Genomic DNA, 17,004 nt, shown 5'->3' with positions numbered 1-17,004 from the left:
ACCTCCAAACCTCCAACACTGTGCAATACAGAGGCCCTCAATTAGCTTTCACTGCAATAGAAAATGGAAAGGAGTGGAGTGTGTTGGAGAGCAACTGAGCATTGACAGTAATTGAACATCATGTAATGCCACATACAGTATTTAGAATGACCATAGAAAGATTATTTTTAAAGATTACATTTATCCTTACAATTAATAACACAGGCATTAAACCCACTTCCTGATGGAATTTTAGTGTCCCCCATTATCATTTGACAGCATTCTTGAAAACCAAAAAATAATTCAGAATGTAGTTGCAAGGCCTCCAGTCTCCAGTCATAGTGAAGAGAATTGTCAAAACATTCTCATGTTCACTAGGAACTAAAGTCAAACTCATCCCCACAGATCTGCACTCTGAGCCTTTTAGCTGTGATGGAGGCAAAATAGAGCTACCCCTTCCAAAGCCCAGTCAAAATGCAAGGGGGAAATTTATCCTTTTGCCTGTGAGAGGCTTCTCTGATCCTATATTCTTCTCAATCTAGTGATCCTCCAGATATAAACACAGTGACAATGATTCATGGACAAGAATCCCACAAGAAATCTGTCTAGCAAGTGCAGTTCCAGAATTGGGCATATTACCATTATTTTTTTCTCTTGTTCTCTCTGGGTGGTAAAGAAGAGGAGGAGTTAGCATAGTGTTTGCAGGATGCTATGGATGGTTCCATTGAAAAGTCATCAACAGGGGTTGTCAGTCACAGGTTCCTGGTGCTCTATGAAGAACATGACAACACACACGTTTGCACAGGTCCGGCTCACATGTAGTGGCCTGGGACAACCAGGCACACCTGCTCTTTTTTTATTTGACAGTTCATGACTAAATCACATTAGCAACAGGACATAAAACAATTACTGGCCATCTCAATTATATTTTACTGATTTAAAAGACTCATAAGAAATTATACACTTTATTTCAAAAACCTGAGGGAAACACTTTATAAAAATATTGTAAAATGCATTTTTCAACATATGTATAATATTGCATTTATAAAACCGATAATACTTTATTAATTTTGCAATACTTAAGTAATGGAAACAATGCTGCACGCTTCCTCACAAATTACCATATTGACATATTGTAGATTACATTCAAAATGACAGGAAAGTGTGGCAGTTAACCAGTACAGGTCAAATTCCCCCACAAAGGGAGCTTACCAGCATGTTTTCAAAATGACAGCATATGGAAGCACTGCAGCAGCGCTCATTGCTGCAGAATATTAGACCTTTATGGAAGCTGGTTGAGTGCCACGCCTGCCTGTCATTTTGATTATTTGCTGAGGCGTGGCATTTCCCCCTTCTTTACTGTATATTATTTGTCCTTTGGAGAACGATGGTCGTCTCACTTAAAAAAAAAATTCACAGGACAACTAGCATAACTGCCAGAGCCTGTTATCAGTGGGACTTCTCGGTGTGTGGTATTGATTTTCTGTTCACTTCAATCCAGTTTGAGCACAGCACTTGTTGTCAGCTGTCTTCCTTAATGAAAAGTTCTGCCTTCTCAGTCTCTAGGGCTAAATTAGAACTCTCTGCCTGTCTGGTCAGCACCTCAGAAGAGAAAGTAGGTTAGAAAATAAGAAGTTGTTTACTCACCCCATAATCATTGTGCCCCAAAATATCCCAACGAGTCTGAAACACTGCCATCATGGCTGACAAGCATTTCACAGACTGACATAAGGCACTTTGATTGATGAACAGTAGTTGTGCTTGAAATTGTCTCTGTATGATTAACCATTTACCCATACTCTCAACAACAACTCCACAGACGGTGCAAGGGCACTGATGATCCTGCACACTGCATCAACCCGCAATCTTAATGCCTTGCAAGGAGTTGATTTCACATGACCCGAATGTGTCAGACAGAATGAGATATCTGTTTGATGCTCTGTAACAATCACAAGTGCTATCAATCGTCAGAAAAGATCAGAGGGTGAGAGACTGACTTATTAAACTATGAGTGCGCAGAGAGGAGAGGGGAAGTGAGAGCCATCACCCGGGAAAAAGGAGAGAGTCAGATGGAAGCCGATTTTCACTGGTGAGCTCTGGATGTCTCCCGGGGCTCTTGTTCAAATACATTCCCGCATTTATTTTTTTACACTGTCATGCCGGCAGCCTGTGATCTTAAACACATTCACATATCCTGAAAAAAAATGTACTAACAGTACAGACTTTATTCTAGAAAATGCAAGCAATGTTTCTAACATACTGACAGTATGGATAAACCCTAACATTTTTTCTGTTTCTGGGGAAACTCCTGTTCTTCCACCTAATTTGTTCGCAGTTTCTTTTACCCCAGTGCACAGCAGATTTTCAGGTGCGTGACTGCATCCATTAAAGAAGCAGTGAATCGGACATGTCAGAATGCCCTCACAGAGAAATATATCAATACGCCCGTTCCAGCATCTTGTAATGACTTGCATCCCTGCTGTAAATCATTAGACTCAATGGGAGTTCGGATATGAAGCCTTCAGCATTGTAATTTACAGTATTGTGTCCAATTACAAGAACTGGAGTAGGGTTTAGCCTGTCAGTCATCAATAAAATGCACTGCACGATTAAGAGTAAAAATAAATCAACAATTAAGTAGATATGAAGATATGGTGTAGATGAGACTTTCTGTCCATTCTGTGATTTCATAGGAGACAAGGTGGTAAGTCTGAGGTAAGACATCAATTATTAAACAAACATAACCATGGCAACCAACCACAGAGGACCTACAGATATCCTTACAGATGACATGGTTCAAAATTGAAGGCTATGTGGTACTAGTACTTACCAGTGTGTCAATATTTCTTTGCATTTATAACAGACAGCTTGTTTTTCTACACAAATATTTAGGTTCTTACCTGTCACAATAGCACACATAATGTACAGTTTGAATAAACAGTATTTATTTACAAACATGATCAAATAAAACATTCATTATATTTTTTAATACAAAAAGTATATACTAATAATATACAATGCACTTTATAACACACAAAATGCGTACCTAAAACATACAATACAGTATACTGACAGACCTACATGATTAGAATTCTTAACTCTCAAAAGGCCTGATACATAACAATTACTGAGTCATGAAAATTATTAAGATTATTGCATTTTCAGAGTAAAAGATGATGTATTTAAGGCGGAAACAAGTCAAACAGAAGGAAAATATAAATAAAAACACGACAGCGAAGAATCACCATACTATTCCTTTATATTTTCTCACCTTAGCTGGGTGCGCTGCTACAAGAGTGCAAATGACCAGGACACTAGAAGAGCAGAACATGTTTGTAAAGGAAAGCTAGTGGAGTTGAAAGGAGAGGAAAGCTTGGTCCTTTGAAAAGCATTTTAAGAAGAGTAAGTCAAATGAAATGTCCGGTTCTTGTGATGCCAATGCAGTCTATCAGTGTCTCAGGATGGACAGCACACTGAAGTCAGTCTAAGTCTTGGGCCTGAGGACATGTCTCATAGGTTCACACTGAGGCATTTTGTGAAATACTGACACTCCGCCTACGCTGCCCACTCCCTTCTACTGGAGGCCAGTCCCTTGAAGGTCATTATGGCCATCCTCATGGTTCATCCCTGGTGGTCATCGTGGCCTTGCTGGTGGTGATTGTGACTCCTCGTTTAGTAGGGGTATTGCTTCTGCTTCTTCCCGGCAAAACAAGCGAGCCAGGTGCACACTAACATGGCTGCCAGGGCACCTGCTCCAGTGCAGTAATAGGCCCATCCTATCTCACAGGAGCCTGCAGAGAGACACACAGACGAAGGCATGTTTACACTGCAGGGCCACTTCAGCAACACCTGCAAGGTGGGCCTCTCATCCCAACACACAATTAACTGAAAATGTACTCATTTATATGCGCATGCGCATGTTAGCATATGTGCTTTATGGTTTTGTGTAGTCATGTGTTCATTACTAGTAACTTGCAAAAAGCCTCAAATTGTTTGGGAAAGTTTAAACTATTTGTAATTTTAGGTAAAGCTTCTCAATACCTCTTACAGAAACCTACAAAAAAGCTGTCAAGACTGATTTCCCACAAGCTATTAGTGTTCAAGGCAGTTTCCCCCTCATCTGCTTACTATAATTCTCCTTGGAAATGGGCTGTGCTGGTTCTCATGTCCTGACAAACCAGATCGCTCACTCAGAACCTTTACCATGCTTCCCACTTTTCTCACCACCGGAAAAAGACAAAAACACACCAATATTCCCAACAATATGTGCAGAACTAGCATAAGAATGAAAGTTTGCCATAATGGCCTGTCTAAAGAAGAGTAAGAGGAAGTTGTTCAAATCAATTCAGTTCAGAATTTATTTAAACATCTTCCAAATGAGGACACTGTCAACTTCAAGATAACTCCACGACAAAGAGACTCAATGAAGAATTTAATCATAGCTATCAGCTAAGTACAAGTGCGAAAATGTGTTTTTCATAAACAGAAGAAATAGACACTGACCAAAAGGAAACCCTTGTTAAGTATGTAATTTGCATTTGAGATTAGTCACAACATTGCTTTGGTGAAGACCTGAACTGAAGCCCATAGATTGGCTTCTGTGTGATCTGTCTTGGAAAAAGGATATTTTCCCAAAATGAATCTATTTTGCAAGACGTAAGTAAGTTTCTGCTGCAGCATAGATAAGAGGATCCTCACCATTGCTGCAGCCATTGCTTAAAATTTATGAGGGAACATCATGCCACTCTGAGGGGTCAACCGAACTTGCTTGTGACTAGCCTGGTTGGTTGATTTATGCATTAGAAAATTCCGGGAATTAACGGATTCACCGTGGCTATTGGAACCAACTGGCTTAATACAATATTTTAGTGTCTGACATATTTTACACAGCCATCCCAGGATTTACTGTCCCTGACACTGAAATTAACAAAGTCTTGTGGAGGCACTTTCTTTTTCAACAGGCACTTTGTCAAGCAAATGTTGTTTACTCCATGCCCAATTCCCTCTGGTCATAGTTTCTCCGTCCATGTATCAGGGGGAGAAATAATGTCAATGCACTGGCTTCAGACACAGTTGTGGCTCGACAACAGATTTGTTTTCAGCTATGCATCCCGAATGCGAATGAGAACAAACACAAACAGAGGAGGAAAACGTACAGCTAAAGATGGACCGTTTTTGTTCTCTGTCCAGAAATTCTGGTTGTTGCAGTAGCCAAAATGGTTTTGAGGCCATACCATTGCTGGCTTTACACTTTCTGTTTTAAATTTGATTTTCACTTACTGTGCTAGAAAGGGAACTGTAAGAAAGCAAGACATTAGAAGATAGACAAAGTGGATTTGACAGCACAAACTAAATCAGAGTAATGTCCACTGATCAGAGAAATATAAATTGCAATATCTCCTGCTTGTTACAACTCATATTCAGACTGAATAGCATATCAACATACAGCTATGCAAAGTAATTGAAAAAAACTGAAAAACAGATCTAGATTTTCCCCATGATTAGACTGTGGGTGGGAAGTGGAATTGAGTGAGTACATTATATTGAGTGCCTCAAAGGTTGGATTTATAAAAGTCACACAAAAGAAAACACATTAGTGTCAAGACATTCCAATGATGTCATTTGCCTAGTATCCTGTTCACTTGAACATATCTGCCATTCCTCTTACTTGTTTGACTCAATGATAGAGAACACAAATCTAACCAGTAACAAAGTAACGGTGACTCTCAGATTACTGTGCTTTGCACTGGAATCTCACAGTGCAGACTTAAACTGGGTTACTGTTTGCTTTCAATGTAAGCTCATATTTTCAGCTCCAACAGACATTGGTGTGGGACTTCAACCATGGCTCCTTGAGCTCTACTGGGCCAATGACTCAAGGAAAGGTTAAAGAACTTAATCTGCACTCTTTAAAAAGAGAGACAACTGCTCAGCACTCTTTAAGCCAGTTCGTTCCCAACTTCAGAATCCTTCTCAGTCAGAGGCCCTGAAAAATCACCCCTGGTGTGAAATATGCTTGGTGGTAGTGTCTGCTTTGTTCGTGTTGAGCACAGAGGTGCTTTTCTCGTGCTGAGGTGTACTTCTCTCAGTTGTGTTGACGTGTGAGATATCCTCAAGCCTGTTTTGTCCATGTATCTCCTGTAAAGGTGTTTCTCTCATGCAGATGTGACTGTGCTCAGGTGTGCGTCTTTGAACCTTACCCAGTTCAAACTGGTTGGAACTGTTGCTGCAGGTTTGTCGGACCTCCTCGCTGTCCCAGCCCAGTGGATACAGGGCACATCCCGAACCAATCAGCAAGGCTGCATGGAGCAAAAAAGAGGGAGAGGGACTTAATCAAACCATTACAGGGCTTTATGTTTAGACAGCACATTGATTACTTTAATCATTTATATGAATCAGCTTAATTAGACAGCGATAATGAGAGATCGGGTCAGAAAAGTGTGAGTACATTACGTGTTTAGAGCACGTAGCATACAGAAACTGCATACAGAAACAGATCAGCTTGACTGTTGCAGTGCTTTATATTTAGCAATCATTTAGGAGCCCCCCAAAGAGGAATGATGATAGTGGTATATTGTGCCATATAACTGTCAGCGCTTAATTCACAAGCGACTTGGACTGAATCAGGAAAACACTCAAAATTGCAACAGTGATTCAGCATCATAAGACTCCCTCTAAATATAGAAGGGTTGGATGTACAATTTTCCACCAAATAAGGCTGTCAGCATAGAAGTCTGTCTAATTTGCATACCCTACCATTTAGAAAAGACAGCAAGGAGCAGCGGCTCGGAGCACTAGACTCGAGTGTGGATAAAACCGTTGTGAGTTGAATCCTTGTTGACAGCTCCTTAACCAGTTATGGTGTGTTTGCGCTGGCATGGATTTAGCAGTCCATTTAGCTGCACCCAAACATGTCAGTGGTTTTAGTTGCATTTAAATCACCACCAGGTACACCTCAGCCCAAGCCTTACACTGTTCTCTGCTTCGTGACTATCAAAATACAACACTCAATATGGCCCAAGGCTAACCAAACAGAGATAGGCTTTTTGTGACCTTTTTGTGGAAGCATTTTGATATGCAATCGGCATCCATAAGTGTACAGTGCAGAAATGACAATGAAAGTACTTAATCATGTTTTTTATTCTATTACCACAAAAAATCAATAGACTTATGAAAAGTATGTAAGAGATGTGTATCCAAATAATATATTGATAGGTTAAATTTATTCTCCTTCATTTTTCATTTTATAGTCATCTTCAGGCCACATCTTTAATACAAAAATTGAACAATTAGATATATATATAATTGAAACAGTGGTAGAGTGAAGGGCACTTGAGCCTTGATGCTCATGGATGGGAACCAGGATCAGGTCTATTAGCTCCTGAGGACACCTAAAGGTTTCCAATGAGAACATAGTTTGGGGCAAAGAAATGTGTGCAGGTGACTAGAGATAGTTAACCTTCTGAAAGACCAGCCCTGTTTCAGGGTATTTCTGTCCAGTCAAGTTTCCTTATTAATTACTTAAAAGTGACATTTGTTGGATCCTTTTCAATCTGCCTCCCATCCTACTATCAGTTATTGCCCATAAGACAGGGAGACAGGGGTGGAGAGGGGCCGCAGCAAACAGGGGAAAATACTTAACAAATTAATCCATTCTAACGCACGGTATGGCTGACAGCATGCGCCTACAGTGGAAGACAGAGGGAGGAAGCAGCATGACCCCACCTCTACAGCCTATAGCACACTATCTCCAGCAAATTGCCAAAGCTCTTGGGAAATCTGCTCACATCATGAGATCATGCCTGGAGCCTGTGGGCTCCATTTGGAATTGAAATGGTACTCACCGAGAGAAAATCTTGGCCACTTTGGAATGTCCTACATACAACCTTTCTCAACACATGTGAAGTGTTGAAGTTATTCTCAGATTTGTTTAAGAGAATAACATATCTGAGCACTCTGCTCTTCTGCATGTAGGAATAGTTTGCAGCTTGGTGGATGTTTCTTTAGCATTCAGTCACCCGATGAGCCTCACCCTCCATATCTGAGCCTTGTCTCAAAATGTCCCTGGCAGTAAAAACGAGACAGGCCATTTACACAACAACTCAAAGGCTGCCTCATTTATAAGGAAGAGAGGGCGTAAGAGAGGTCACTGGCGCTGGCTTCAACACCTCAGCACCGCTCCACACTACATGTGCATTCCTGTGAAATAAGGCAGGGCTGAACCTAATGGAACCTGGCCCAGCAGAAGCTACCGGATCCATAAAACAAATGCATCTGATCAGATAGCTGCATGCGTGTTCACGACAGGTATGAGGAAGTGACTGTAAATTTTCTCACGCCTATCCCTAACTGTTTAGTTTACTCACCCCACCCATACCCACCTTCTCGTTCTGAGATATTCCAAGAGAACAGAGACTGGTGTCCCAGAGAAATTTCCTTCAGCATTCCGGCTCTGCTTTATTCAGGTCCCCACAACAGACAAATCCTTTCATTACTAAGCCTAATTAGTGCTGCCCAAATTACATTGTGGAGCAAAGCATTTAACCTGTGTTTTCCTGCAGATAAGGAGCCATTCACCCTCTGCCATTCAATGCCTTCTGTCAGTAGGGATTCCCCTCTCTTTGTGGGTCCTAATTCAGGTCGATCATGCAGTTCACACTGAGGCTAGCAGTGTGGCATCTTTTGGCACATGTTTTTTAACATTGTTGATTTTGTCAGTTCTTTCCAACATGTTCTTCTTTTGCCTGACCATTTTCCAATGCTAAGGCATTTTGATAAGTTACTGGGCTGTTCTTACTGTTCATATACGGCAAGAGCAGCAAAACAGGACGATGTACATGCAGTAGATCTGCTATCTTTATTCAGTCACTTGTTTTAGCTAAATTTTACTTTTTGTATGAAGGGCTGCACAATACGTCTAGCCAGTAAGCTCCCACTTCTCTCGGTGTATGAAGGATTAAAACAGGCAGGGTTACATAATCAGATTGCATGTGCCCCATCAAGAATTAGCAGCTAGCTGTTAGGAACTGCAGAGCTTGGGATGAGCCGGAATGTATCCACTGTGAATATTAAACACAACCTCAATTTCTTTTTCAAGTCCCCAAAAATGTTGGGTGATAAAGAGGTACGTAATTGGCTTTCATTTTTACATGGAGCACTGAGATAAAACACAGGCTGTTCCTCTCTGACATGGCTCCACACCCAGTACAACCACCCCCCCCCCCCCCCCACCCCCCCCACCCCCAAACCAACTTGTGTGTTCTCCAACACACAAGTGGGGTGATTTTAAAACCTATCTCCAAGAAAAAACACCTAAAACATGCCAAACTCCATATGATTCAACCCAAACTGGGGTAATTTATCTCCCATGTGTTCAAAAGAATGATGTAATTTTCACTGTAATGTGTGAGTGATACAACATCCAATTACCAGCTCAGACTAGCCAAGACGCACAGTACTTACGAACATATGAGAAATGAAACATGTTTTGCATAACATAACCATCTCAGAGGTGACCAAACTTGAAATCAACCACTCTTCCAAAATCCAGGAGAGGAAATATGACCCACACACTAAGGATACTGCAATGAAGTAAACAACAAAACCGGTTTTCAGAGATTTAGAGACTAAATTTATGGTTTTATACAGTTAATAATAAACCAGCACTTACAACAAACAACACTTACACCCACATTGCTGTTGCATTATTTTCATAAAATGTGAGTCTATACACATTTTCATTAAATACATCTGCATTTGAGGTTAAGTCAGTCAAATCCCATCCTCCTCAGTCTCCCCCTCCCCTTCCATCTGTTTGTGGCACCGTGAGAACGGGGATGGGGGTGGCAGGAAAGTGGGAGCAGATTACCAAGAATGGAGCATAACCTTGGTAGACTCCATGTGAAATGTTTACACTAGAGATGCCTGTGGGTTGTAATCTGTGCTCCATTACCACAAGTTCCGTTTCAGTTAAGGCCCAGCTATTTTAGCCCTATTTTGGCCCTCCTGGTTATTTATCTTCTGTGCCACTTACATCTGCGTGTTGTACACTATGTCAAAGCAGAACTAGCTCAACTCGCCAATTCAGTGTCATGTTGTAATCAAAGCTATTTGTGGGAATTTAAACTGAAATGAAATTGTTCCTGTCTTTGCTATATGATCTTACCATTGGGTTGTCTAATCTTGCCTTTTTCTGTGCTTCTCATTCTACTGCATTTATATTACAATTTCAGTATATATATATTTTTTTTAATTTTCCACTCTGCAGAGTGCTGCAGGACTGACTAGACTTTCATCTCTTTCAACAGTAAGAAACCCACAGGAAGATGGTAGAATTTTTATGGACATTGCACCATACAGTCCCCTCTTGCACTGTTAAAATGAAAAATAGGCATAATCTCCAAAAAAAAATCTCCATTTCAGAGATTCATAAATAAAGATGTTTCACATCTGCAGCATTGCAGAAACCATCATTTCGGTTTCAACTGTCAGGGTCACAGTAAAATATTTTAAATGTGGCTGTCAGATAATTAGCTGTAATCTACACTGTGCACTCAAGGCTGTCCTCTAGTACAGCTCCTCTATGTCTTCATCAGTGCAATATTGTGCACCATAAAGATAATGTCCGTAAATACTAAAGTTAACTAAAAGTTATCTTACGCAAGCATTAACCAAGCCATTTCCAGTTTAAACAACTCAAATTCATTATGATGTATTTGTATTCATGGCTTGTACAATGCTGCTGAAATTCAAGGGTGATTGGGTAAATTATTATAGCACCAGAGAAATCTCACTCCACTGCAAAGGTAAGAAGTAGAAGAAAATGAAATTCCTGCTGTCTTCCTCTAACCTACACACATGCGCACCTTCGCACACACAAGGCTGTGCGCACATCTTTGCATAGAAACCACAAAAGAACTTTGGTTGTGAAGAAGGTTGTGTAAGGTTGTGAGCGCAAATCAAAATGTACTCCTGACATAATGGAGTGACTCCATTCCGCATGGTGCTTTGGGACAGCAGCAGCAGCAGCAGGCCTGGCCTGGCAGATTTGCAGCTTATAAATGCTAGGGACAGACTGTGTGAGAGGAATGATAAGAGAAAGAGGGTTCTCATGTTTATTTATTTTTCCTTTTTTTTTTTTGCTCTGTCAAAGGGCCCGATCTTTCGAAATCACGGATGTCCTCTTGTCCCACACTGGAGACAGTTGCTATAACAACCAGCTGAAAGAAACAGTTGACATCTGCCTGCCTGGATGGATGTGGGTGAGACGATGCCAGCGGAGAGCAATCACATACTGGCACAGGTCTGAAACTATGGCCCATGTCAGATGCAGTGGTCAGGGGTGGGCGGGTGAGCAGTTGAGGTTTTCCTCTTGGTTCCAAATATAGACTTGTGGAACATAACGACACTGGTTATGATGCTGGACACAAGACTTGTCTGACAACCGCCCTGCTTCATTCGGAAAGATGTCAGTTTTTAGAATACTAAAGTTACAATTACACAAATGGTGTCAGTGCCAAATTGTGTTTGTCTGGGGATGTGCATAGCTTATTATTGCTACTCTGTTAAACTGAATATTGCACTGAGCAAGCCAGATGAAACCTAAGGTGCAAAACACACAAAAACATCAACTATACAGATCATTAAGACTTTAGCGTGAGCTGCTGGATGCTGTGGGAATTCTCGGGATTGCATTCGTAATGGAATATGCACTCTTACCAAATTAGATCAATCCTGTTGGCCTTTTTTTTGTAAAGTCCTCTGTAGCTGAGTTTGCACCTGCTGTTCTGTGCAGTTACAAGGACCTCATGTCCTCAATCACTTGATTTAATATTTTAATATATCTGCTTGCACAGTGTAATAACAAACAAGCTGGTCAATCCAAAGGCTGCAAGTACAGTGCAGGAATTCCATTTAATAAGTACTGGTTGCCTGTCACTTTGAGTTCAAATTGAATGTAAAATTGCAATTCCAGATTGGTATGGTCACACAAACAATGATTTTTACCACCGAATAGAAAGATGTCTATCATGTAGTCAGAGACTGAAATGAAGCATAGATTCAGAGAGCACAAGGCCACTCCCTCTCTCTTTGGCCCACTTGGACATCTTACCCCATCACTACCCTCTCCATCTGCACGCTGAAATTCTTTTTCCTATCTCTGCCATTCCCAGGGTGCCTGTGTCTTTTCACCCCCTCTTTTTATGTGAACGGGAGCCACACAATCCCCTACATAGCGTTCCATGCCCTTTACAATGACATTCAGGTCTATTATTCAAAAGGGAGAAAGGGGAGAGGAAGAGAGGGAGAATAAGCTGGCCAAGTCTTTGTGATCAGAGAAAAGGCAACGTGAATGGGTCATCCGTGCATGGGTCAGTTCGGTGTGGGCCCTTTTGTGGAGTGGCATTCCACAGCAGAGTGCAGAGCTGTCCAAACGGGGATAGCAGAGCTGCAAAGGGAATGGCAGAGACCGCTGTCTGGGCCGGACTGACCCTCCAGATGTGGACTGTGCAGCTCACACCCATGTTCCCACAACTCAGGCTTGACGGTACAAGGGAGGAACTGAGTGGCAAAAGCTGACCGAAAAAAAATTGACAGGGAAATTTTTTCTGAGTAAAATCTGTCTCCTGCAAAAAGCAGTCAAACTGGGTCAAGTAAAGCACAGTGCAAACGAAAAGAAGGAGACTTTAGATCTTGCTCCCACCACAAAGGGTGTTTGCGTTTGTCTTGTGTGTGCTGTGTGAGGAAACTAATAGGTTTAACAAGCAAAGAAATTCTGATTCCAGTTTGCTTTGGCAAATACTTATCAACACCTCCTTCTAATCAGTTTTGGGAATGACGTTTAAATTAGGCCTCAAAAATAAATATGGACTTTGGCCACAGTGCTGCAGGAGACAGGCAAGGACATTTCAGCCACTTCCAGGAAATGTAAATGTTGGTCACAGGAACGGACAAAACCTTCATCCAAAACCGCAAGCCTTGTTAAAACTCATCTGAATGTATACTTGGCCTCAAGCACTTCAGCTTATAGGTTTTTTTTTTCTTTTAGCAGTGCAACAGCTTTCCTAAGCTCACCAGACTCACTCAAGTTTATCACCAGTTTTCATTCACTTGTGTTAGTCAGATTATATGGGTCAGTCTTCCTCCTATCACTATGCTGGCTGGGAGGACAAAACCTTCAGCTTTATAATCATAGATTTTCAGCACTGTACCCTACAGATTTGTCTGGCTCAATTTAATTAACAGTTCAATTCATATCTATGGATTATGTCTATGTCTATGTCTGTGTTCTCTCAGCCCACTACACACAGTTCCATCTGACCTGCATCCCTAGTAGCACGGTATATTACATTGGTTATATAATATTCAATCTCATTTTCAATTTGTTAACGAAACAGGAACTTCTTTGAGGAGATTAATATTCAACAGACAGTGCACTGACTGTGAATTCCCTAAGACTTTGCAGGGGATTTCAGACACCAAGCAAGAGGACAGGGTTCAGGCTGGAAGAAGTAATTGGGGGGGGGGGGGGGGTGGCAGAGGGGACTAGATTAGGAGGGACTGCCGTTGTGAAACAAACACCACAGAGTCAGAGTAGTGTAATCACCTCTCCTAAACCCCTTCCTTCTGGCACACAGTTCCACAAACCAGATTTCAGGCAAACTTAATAATGTTTATATTCCAAATACAGCCGTCTGTAGCAGTCTGGAGAATGTGGTGTCAGCTGCCAGGGAAGGGGGAGAGACTTAACCAGGGTTACACGGTAGCAGACTACAACTGGGCCATTATTTCTGCTAATAACACTGCTGTTCATATTAATATTCCCACCATTATCAGCCTCTGTATTAATAGCATTACATAATAATCCCTGGACTTTGAACACCACAGTCTACAATTCACTCAAGGACTTGGCAAGAGAAAACTAAAATCAGACCAGAATGTGAAAGTGGATTGATCCAAATAAACTCACCCTAATCATTATAAAATCCTCAGCATTATTTTACATGTTATGCACAAACATGTCCAGATGACAGGAAGAATATTTTATTGGATAAACAGTGCTACAACAGCTGACCCTGAGCAGAAAGGGTTAATATAAGGTTAATATAGGTTTGAGAAGCAACCAGATATCTCTCCTGGGATATTTACTAGCAGTCTCTTCAGAAATGAAACTACACACTGTTAGGGAACGGTCATCTCCGCAATAAAAAAATCTAAATTCGTTGACAGTAGTTGGTTGCACTGCACAGGTGGCCCACAGTGGATTCCTCTCTCCTTTCATCCCATTTCCCACCCCTGACCGAGCGACACGGTTAGAGCTCAGTGCCCCATAGCAGCTGTGCCACCGTGGATCCACATCACCTGCCGCCCTCAAACGAACGAGCAGCCACAACCTGTTCCCAAGGGAGAGGTAATAACAAACCAACGGCAGCCCTTTGATGTTTCAGGAGTCAAAACAGAGGTCTCCGGAGGAGACGGGAGACTTCTCTGATGTCTCGATTCCCTTTCGGTTTCCTCCTACTTCTTACCCAAAAAGTAAACTCCTTGTCTTGACAGCTCTGGATTGGCCAGTATTCACCATCTGAGATACCCCATCTCATGTCCCTCCTCCACTGAGAGAAGTTTGAGGGACTTGAGGAAATTTGATAGACTGCCAGTTGGGACCAATAAGCCTTTAACTACTATTCAGGACAGACACATTACATCTACCTGACAGTTCCATCGTACTTACTCAACACACTGGGAACTGTGGGATTTATTTGCAAAATTAGTTCAAGGTAGCTTCCTTTCAGTCTCTTCAATCCCCTTACCACCTATTCAAAGCTTGTATTTTTTCACAAAGGAACAGTGAAATGAATTCCTTTTGACTGTGCTGTTGTCTGTTCTGCTCCTATTATGCCCTGTAAAAGTTCGAATGTTACTCCCCACCCCTCATATGCATATCACTGACACCCTATGTGAACTTTGAACTGTGCAGAACCAACTGGTTCAGGGATTTTAAAATCGTATAAGACTACATAGGATCTACTCAGTAACATTGTCAGATTCCTGTATGTAAAACCACTAAGTGGCCCATGGGGAAGACTGAGACTGAAAAGAAATTGGTAAAAGACAGCAGGACTGTCGATGCACCTGAGCAGCAGGGAGGCCCACATCTTGTCCGCCATTCTCTGCAGTCAGGGCTGAAATGGTTCTGTTCAGGAGCAGTACCAGATGAGCTGTTCCTTACTTGATGTAGGTTGAGTTATGTTTTGCTTGTGCTGTGTGAGGGCGAATAACACCAATTAAATGACCCAGATAAACAAACCCATGAGATGCCACTGGGAACGTGATTAACAATGAAGGACTTAATGAGAGACTCCAAGATTGACTGATACTCCCTCAACTGCCACGAGCCATGTTTCAGTCACACAAAATGAACCACGTTTAAAAAAAGTGGGGCCATCCTCTCCACAAAAGAAATTCTTGCAGATAACCATTCCCCTGTTCTCTCAGGGTTAAACGCAAATGCAGGCAACATACAAAAAAAATCTTCAAAGGAATATCTGCATGTTTTGTAGATGGATTTAAGTACATGGAGAACTGTGCAGTTCCCATGACCTTGCATTCTCAATGGGAGCTGAGAGAAATTATTTTTAAGAAGGCACTTGTAGGGTAGGGGCACGCTACATGTATCTAAAAAAAAGAGAAAGGAATGCTTCTAATGTGAAATTCCCACTATAGATTGCAGCTCTGGGTCTGTCTCCGTGTCCATGAATACTGTTTCTGTTACACTTATCTGGGGTTATTGACATCTTAATACTGAGTCTCATTACTTCTGCCACCTCTGTGTTAGGCAATCAGCTTTCACCAGATGAAACTGTAAACAGACCACATAATCAGGCATCAACACTAGACCATAAAAACAAAGCAAAATGGTCACAAATCACTTTTAAGTCTCAGCAGAGATATCCTTCTGTAATAAAGAACATATATCTATTCATTTCCAGTTATTTTCAGAAGTAAATGCTTCTACTGGGGGTGTTTACATCTGTTTTTCATTCTGTCATAACAGACCACAACTCCCAGTGTTATAGTCTGGATTTGATCTGTGACATCATCATATATTACAAAGGGAGAAATAAATACAGCTCCAGCTGTTATTAAATGGCTCTGGAGTCATCCGTCAAACGCTGATCCCTTTCATGACTAACTTTGTCCAAATGCCTGTCTGTTCTCTCTCTAGTCAGGATCCGAGGGAGCTCACGTTGTGAGCGCAACCACAAAGAGGTGAATGAGGAAACAGGCTGCAGCCGACACATGGTGCCCCAGCAGGGGCACAGCAGCAAGGAATACTCTCAAATCCAGCTGCTGGGTGAAAAAAATATATATTACGCAATACCCACACACACATGTCCTTTGCCTATATACCTCTTTAATGATAACAATGAAGGTTTTGCCTCACTTGAGCACTGATAATGAGTTTCCATAAAGAAACACTGAAAAGAACGGTGCATGTACTGTACAACCATGACAGTTTATTCATCAGAGAAAACAATTCAAAACAAATACATCACTTTATTGTTTTTTAAAGACCGTGGGGAGGGACAACACAGAGCTCCAGACATGTCTTTAAGTAAAAATCTCTCTTTGCATTAAACCAATTACCACCTGCAACATAACCTGTCCACACCCAGCCAATACTCAACGAAGGAGCCTAAAATTGAGAAACAATTTCCAGTCGTTAAGCTCAGAAACTGCAGACAAACAAAGCATCTAGGTGCTGTTAAAGCAAAGGGGTCATCCTTTTCACCGTGAGCTGTAGCTTGACATTTCATTTTTCACTTGTGGCTTTTGTGATTGAACGAGCAGTACAACCTGACTGCCGGGTATAGAGTTGCACCAACACTTGTACACTCTTACCCGAGTAGAGATGTCAGTATGCATTCGGCTAACAGAAGGCATGCGCAAATGCAATCCACCCTACGATAATCGGAGGCTCCAGCCCTGTTACCTGACCTTTTGTGGAACAATTACAAGAGATCC

General features: G+C 41.5%; 1 protein-coding gene across 1 annotated transcript in view; it reads right to left on the bottom strand.

Annotated features, from left to right (window-relative positions):
- Positions 1–3,168: 3,168 nt before the first annotated feature.
- The window catches only part of LOC118775267 (LHFPL tetraspan subfamily member 6 protein-like), a 42,024-nt gene continuing 28,188 nt past the window's right edge, over positions 3,169–17,004 (bottom strand). Inside the window, exons 3-4 of the mRNA XM_036525093.1 lie at positions 6,180–6,278; positions 3,169–3,770 (exon numbers count right to left, since the gene is read on the bottom strand). Coding sequence (XP_036380986.1) covers positions 3,652–3,770; positions 6,180–6,278 — 218 coding nt within the window. The 3' untranslated portion in view covers positions 3,169–3,651. The remainder of the gene's footprint in view (positions 3,771–6,179; positions 6,279–17,004) is intronic.

Source organism: Megalops cyprinoides, chromosome 3 (assembly GCF_013368585.1).
Source record: "Megalops cyprinoides isolate fMegCyp1 chromosome 3, fMegCyp1.pri, whole genome shotgun sequence".
NCBI classification, from domain to species: domain Eukaryota; kingdom Metazoa; phylum Chordata; class Actinopteri; order Elopiformes; family Megalopidae; genus Megalops; species Megalops cyprinoides.
This window is presented reverse-complemented; position numbering and strand designations above follow the sequence as displayed.